This window comes from Orcinus orca, chromosome 2, assembly GCF_937001465.1.
Source record: "Orcinus orca chromosome 2, mOrcOrc1.1, whole genome shotgun sequence".
Classification (NCBI taxonomy): domain Eukaryota; kingdom Metazoa; phylum Chordata; class Mammalia; order Artiodactyla; family Delphinidae; genus Orcinus; species Orcinus orca.
In genome coordinates this window covers 74,272,680-74,279,252 of record NC_064560.1, presented here as the reverse complement: position 1 = coordinate 74,279,252, position 6,573 = coordinate 74,272,680, and the positions used below count along the sequence as shown (strand labels likewise).

The 6,573-nt window shown below is 54.3% G+C and overlaps 1 protein-coding gene across 5 annotated transcripts in view; it reads left to right on the top strand.

Moving 5' to 3' along the window:
- Nucleotides 1-1,919: 1,919 nt before the first annotated feature.
- The window catches only part of IGF1R (insulin like growth factor 1 receptor), a 306,920-nt gene continuing 302,266 nt past the window's right edge, over nt 1,920-6,573 (top strand). For 3 of the 5 annotated variants that reach the window (XR_007475598.1, XM_033431453.2, XM_033431452.2), the window contains exon 1: nt 1,943-2,036. Coding sequence is in view for 4 of the 5 variants with exons in the window: in XM_033431453.2 (XP_033287344.1) it covers nt 1,943-2,036 (94 nt within the window). In the remaining variant the exon portion in view is untranslated. Of the gene's footprint in view, nt 2,037-6,573 lie in introns of all 5 variants that reach the window. The other 2 variants (XM_004271659.4, XM_033431454.2) reach the window with 1 other exon arrangement.

Below are 6,573 nucleotides of genomic sequence, written 5' to 3'. Positions count from 1 at the left end.
GAGGGAGGGAGGCGACACTCCACGGGCCAGCCCTCCCCGGCTCCTGCCGCGCCCCCTGGCGGCCGCCGCGGGGACGCGCGCTGGGCACGCGGGGCAGCCTGTCTGGGCTCCCCTTCCCCGGCTCCGGGCCCCAGCGGGCCGTCTCCCATTGCTCCCGGGGCCGAGCCACGGGAGCCGCGCCCTTCGCCCTAGCTGCCCGCGAGCCCTGGAACTGTGGGCTCCCCGATGGCGACGCCGTGGCTGCCCCAACCTTGCGCGAATGTGCCCACTTAGTAGCCTGGGGGTCGCCTTTCTCCCAGGTATGCCCCTCCCGCCACGTTCGAGCTTTCCAGCAGGCTGCGAAAAAATGCCGCATGCACGCACTTATTTATTTCTTTTGCAACAGCTGCAAGAAACAATGAAGCTTTTCAAGAACTGGGGAAACGCGTTTTCCAGCCTTGCTGTTGTTGTTTTCAATGAACCTCTCGGGCCCCGCACTCCCCGCCCGCCCCCACCCCCCACCCCCGCCCCTCCTCCCCTCCCCTGCTAGCTCCTCCGCTGTGCCCGGACAGGCGCCTGGGGCATTGTTTTTGGAGTCTTGCGGGAGGGGAGGGCGCGTGCAGGGTGGCCGGCGCAGTGCGGGTGGGGGCGAGAGCGTGTGGGCGCGCGCGCGTGTGCCCGCGCGGGCAGGGGGCGGGGGCGGTGCTTCGCAGCTTCGCATCCCACGCTCGGGCTCCGCTCCGCACTGCCCTGAGATCCCAGGCTCCGGCTCTTGGCGCGCGCCGGCCTGGGCCGGGCCCTCCGCGCGCCGCGGCTGCGGCTGTGGCCGCTCCAGTGTGCGCGCGGGCGGGTGTGCGCGCGGGCGAGTGTGCGCGGCCCCGAGAGCGCGCGCGCGAGCCCCCAGTGTGTGGCAGCGGCGGCGGCAGCGGCGCGGCGAGGCTGAGGCTCTTGTTTACCAGCATTAACTCTGCTGAGCGGAAAAAAAAAAAAAAAAGGAAAAAAACCCGAGGAGGAGCGAGCGCACCAGGCGAACTCGAGAGGCGAGCGAGCGAGAGGGACGCCGCCAGCGAGCCTGCCCCCGGCGCGCCCGTGCCTGGAGGTTGCAGACCCTCGGCCCCGCTCCCCGGGCCCTCCACGCCCCTCCCGCGCGAGGGGAGCTCCACGGCGCGCCGCGCGCCTCGGCTTTGACCTTCAGCGAGCCGGGGCCCCCGCGCGGAGCCGGCGGCGGCGGCGGCGGCGGCGGCGGCGGCAGCGGCGGCGGGCGGGGGCCGGCGCGGGCCGGGCGGCGGCGGCGGCGCGGAGCCCGGGCGGCGCGGCGGGAGTGCTGAGCGCGGCGCGGTCGGCCCGCCGCTTTGTGTGTGTCCTGGATTTGGGAAGGAGCTCGCGGCGGCGGCGGCGGAGCTGAGGGAGGAGGCGGCGGCGAGCGGAGCCCGGAGGAGGAGGAGGAGGGGGAGCCGCTCATTCATTTTTACTCCGTATTTCTGCCCCCGGTCGGCCTCGCCCGCGACCCGGACTTCGGGGCAATCTTGCGAACTGCGTCGCGCCCTCCCGCCGCGGAGGCTCGGGCGTCGGACAGCCTCCTCCTCTGTCTGGGGCCGGTTTTGTCCTTCCTCGCCGAGACGGATTTGGGCTTTGCCCCCTTTCTTTGCAGTTTTTCCTCCCTCCTGTCTCTTTGGGTTTGAAAATGGAGGCCGACGACGCCGACAGCCCGCCCCGGCGCGCATCGGGTTCCCGACTCCGCCGAGTCCTCGGCCGCGGCTGCCGGCGCTGAGGGGCCGCCCAGCGCCGCCGCCCGCCCCGTCCGCGCAGCCCCGCGGACCCCCGGCCGGCGCCGCCTTTGGAATATTGTTGCCTTCGCCCTTGTTTTTTGGGGGGGGGGCGAAGACTGAGTTTGAGACTTTTTCTTTTCCTTCCCACCCCCCTTTTTTTTTGAGAAAGGGGAATTTCGTCCCAAATAAAAGGAATGAAGTCTGGCTCCGGAGGAGGGTCCCCGACCTCGCTGTGGGGGCTCCTATTTTTCTCCGCCGCGCTCTCGCTCTGGCCGACGAGTGGAGAAAGTGAGTATGTGCCCGCCGCCCGCGGCCACTGCGGGAACTTTTCCTCTGAGGGGCTGCGCCCTGTTTGCGAAACACGAGTTGCCACCGTCGCAGCTGTTGGGCTCCCGATCTCGGGAGCCGCGGGGCGGGGCGCCGAGGGGCTCGGCCGGAAGGCCGGAGGGGCCCCGGGGCCCAGGCTCGTTAGTTTGGAGACCCGCGGGCCCCAGCTCAGCTCATCCCCACGTGGGAAGGGCCTCGGTGGCTTTCTCTTTCGCTGTCCCTAGAGCCCTGCCCCGGGGGTCGGCTGTCTCCGCAGCGCTCACTCCCGGGCGGCCCGCGGGCTCCAGCAGGGAAGTTCGCGCCCGGCTTCCCGCACCACGCGCCCCTCCCGGTGCGCGGTGCCGCGCACCGCGCAGGCGGCGGTGACAGCTCGCGCGGCCACCTCGCGGCTGGGGCAAACTCGGTGACCGGTGGCGGGAGCGGGCAGCCTGCTGGCCTTTGGGGGTGCAAGGTGCCCTGGAGGAGGTGCCTGGCGGAGAGGCTTCGCAGCCCCAGGATGGGTTTCCAAACATTCCAGCGCGGCCTTCTGTGGCCCAACGCGCTTTGTTCCTTGGGCTCTTTGGGTTCCTGGCCTTTCATGTTGCTTTCGCCGGACCCGCGGTGGGTCGCTAGTCCCCGGCTTCCCGGGGCTGCTCAGTGCTGCTTGGGGGTGCGGGGAGCGTTCCCGCCTAGGCCCCCCACGCCTCCACGAAGCCCCTGGAAAAGTGCGAGGTCGGGGGCCCTGCGTCAGTTGGGCTGTTCCGGGGAGCGCGTCCGGACCCCCAGTTCAGAGGGTGCTGGGAGCTTCTCCCAGTTTCTACCGGCGGGTGGACGCTCTCCTCCTCCTGGCAGGGCTAGGGGTGGTAGGGCAGCATCCTAGTGTGCGGGAGTGGGTGTGTGGTCGGAGCCGACTTGCATTTCCATACACGTGCTCGCAACGCGGGGCTGTAGCTGCAGCCACACGGCCGCTCCGGGACACCGAGACGCCGGGCCCTGGCGAGAGGTGTCGTGCGTCGTCGTTTAAGGGGCGCCAGGATCTGCGGCGGCGGGGGTGCGGAGGAGGGTGTTTTGTTTTGCTAGCGCGCAACCTTGGGCTGGGTTTCGTGGCCAGAGTTTTGTTGCATTCCCTCCCCCGCTGCCCCGCACTTCCTTTGTACATAGTTAATAAGCAATATCGCTCCACACGCTGTCGCCTGCAATCTGATAGCTTTTGTTTTGGTAGTGTCGGGTAGGGGTAGGGAAGTGCGGGGAGGGAGTGAGTGAGAATTTAGGGCCCCGCGGTGTGTGGAGGGAGGAAAGGAGAGAGTCCTGTTCTTCTCAAAACATTAAAGTGAGGCTTACTGATACATTCGCGATGGCAGGGTAACTTGAACACGATTAAAGTTTAAATGCAGCCACAGAACTGGGGCTAGGAACGACGAGGGCGTGTTGGTGAGTAATGCTTGCCGAGGGTATGCAGGTGGTGCCAATTAACTTTGAAAAATCACGACGGAGCCTCGAAGAGTGAGGGGGGGAATCGGGAGGCAGCGGGGGCTGTCTGTCCCCATCATAGGGGCAGTTCGGAAAGGCTGTTCCTGTAAACAAACCCTTCTTAAAAGTTTTGTAAGAAATGAGTCCATGATGGAGTAAGAGCAGATTTTTATAGAATTAGCGTGTTTACTTCATGGAGTAAGACTCTGATTGAGTCCGGACCTTCTACAAGTCTGAACTCTCCTGTTCTTTGTTTTCTAAACTTTCCTCTGGCTGGATTGGGCGAAGGGCTTTCGGCTCCCTTCTAAGGCTCGCAGATGGTGTTTGGGGGGACAGAGGAGGGTTTCTAGCCTTTAAAAGCTAAATATAGCTTAGGAGACACAGGAGAGTTAATCCATTTTACTACAGCATGTGGTTGAACTGTGTCGTGTTTCTAGTTTTATTGTTTAATGTTAGTAAGTTCTGAAGTTCACAACAGCAGGAATGGCCTTGCTTCTCCCATGCAGGACTCCGGCATTTTAAAATAGGATATCAAAAAAAAATGTAAAAAAATAGGATATCATGTTTGGAGTTCTTCGTGAAAAATATCTTGGCGAAAGGTGGTTTTTTTCCCTGAGAAAACAGGAGGGGTAGGGGCATTTTAACATACTTTTATAGTTCTAGATGCCAAAGCTTTGCTCAAGGGTCCCTTGAAAATGGTTGGTTTCTGAAAACTTGATGGATGGCCAGAAAGCACCCCAATCCTCATTATGGTTTGTTGAAGTTCAAACTCACTACCTGCCCCTCCCTACCTACAGCTTGGAAGTTTTCAGGAGTAAATGATATGCTCAGTGTCAGCGTGTGTTCAGTCCTTAGTCCAAAAGGTGCTGGAATGCTTACTTCTGATAGAAATAAACCACTGAGTCCTATCAGAGACCAACATTCTTTTGGCTGTCTAGTGTAATATAATAAAGACTGGGGTGCTGTTGATTAATATTGTGTTGGCCTGTTTAGGGATTAGTGTTTTCTCTCAGAGTGTGATAGCAGTAGGGATGATTTTTTAAATCTTTAACTTAGAAAATCAAGAAGTTTCGAAGCAGATGAAGTCATACAGAATTTTTTATCAATGTACTGTGAACAGTGCATCTGAAGAAGGGAGGTTTGGGAGTTAGGAGTGATAGCCAAATAATATGATGCTTTTTTATATTAAAAAAGTCAATGTGCACTTTAAATGTAGTGTGGCCATCTCATTAAAAAGATGTGTCATCTTTCTGCCCTAGGCACAGTCATATCTTATTGTCAGGGAAATGTAGGTATGTGAAAGGTTGGTGTTAAAAGAAGTTGCTGTTTTATTACCAGGAGAAGAATCCAGAATAAGAAGTTTGGAAAGAACCTAAATAGCAAATTATAGTTTAGCCTCTCTAGAGGGAAATAGCAAGTAAACGGTACTTTTGCGGAGGGGTGGGGCGTGGGTTGGAAGTTTAAAAGGGTATATATTTGATTTGTCAGAAGGATTAGAAAAGTCCAACGTTAAGAAATATGCTAAGGTTGACTGGAAGAACATTAAAAACATGCTAAGTGAAAGAAGTCAGTCACAAAAGACCACGTATTATATGATTCCATTTATATGAAGTCCAGAATTAACAAATCCATGGAGACAGAAAGTAGATTAGTGGTTGCATAGGGCTGGGGGAGGAGGGGGTGGGGAGTGGCTGCTAATGGATGCAGGGTTTCTTTTTGGGGTGATGAAAATATTCTAAAATTAGTTTGTGGCGATGGTTGCACAACCTTCTGAAAATACTAAAAACCATTGAATTGTACACTTTAAATGAGTGATTTTTATGCTATGTGAATTATATCCCAAATGTAATATGGGATTTTTTTTAAAGAAATATGCTAAGGTTGAAAAGAATGCGTTGTGTTACTCTGAACATAGAATCTAGATTAAAATTATTAAGTAAATTTGTCCAGCAGGTTGATGTCTCTCTTTTTTTAATTTATGGAGTTTTTCAGATCCATGAACTACAAACTGATCGCTGAAGCTCTAACAGCAGAGATTCAGTGCCATAGGAGAAAAAGACAGACAGGAAAAAAGAATCTTGGTTAGACATAGCTCACATTAAGGATTAAGGGGTTGGGTTAAAAAAACGCAAGTGCTAGTAGTGAAGGTCCAATTTGTGACAGTAAAATCCTTAACTGAATCTGAAACGATGTTGGTCTTTCCAAGATGAGAGTTTAGGAGCCGAGTCTGGATGGCATTTTCTATTCCAGTTTTCTTACATATGTTTTCGAACAAGAAAAATGTAATGTTTAAGATGATAAAGAATTTCCACTGTCTTTTTTTGATATCCCATATTAACCAACCTGGTAGTAAAAACTGAGGAAGAACTGTTCATTTTAATGCAGTGGGCTTTCTTTTTCTTCTTTGTTGCTTGTTTTATTTCTTAAATAGCTCCAGAATCTGAGCAGGAAAGAGAATCTTTGTAGGATACAGCAGCTTTTTCAGGTATACAGTGATTATTTTTTAATTAAAATTTCTTATTGAACAAAAGATTAAAAAACATAGCAAAGGCATTTTTGTTTTCAAACTGTTCTGTCTTTATCCAGATTTACCTTGGCCTTTTAATAGGAAAAGACCGTAAATTCAATTGTTGTTTATATTTGTTTTTGGTCTTCATCTGAGGCTCAGTTTACTAATAAAAATGTTTCCTGTTCTTCTTATTGTTGCAAGATCAGGGCAGTAATGAATATCAACTGTATCGTTTTCACTTGTTGCCTTAGAGTTTTGCCAAGGAGAGCCCTCCAGGGACAGTAGCTTCCTTTTAAATCTGGTTTCATTTGTTTTGTAAGAATGAGCTGTAAGAAGCAACTGAATCCAGCCAGCACTTATTGAGCACCTGCTGTATGGAAGCTGGATCCTTTGTTAAGTGATGCCCGAGCCTGCACAGAAAGAGAACTTCACTTTTGTCCTTGGGGCATTTTTGTATAATCGTGCATGAAACAAAGTTTCTGGAAAATTCAGATCTTTTTCAGACTCAGCACAGGGTACACAGTTCTCAAATAACATTTT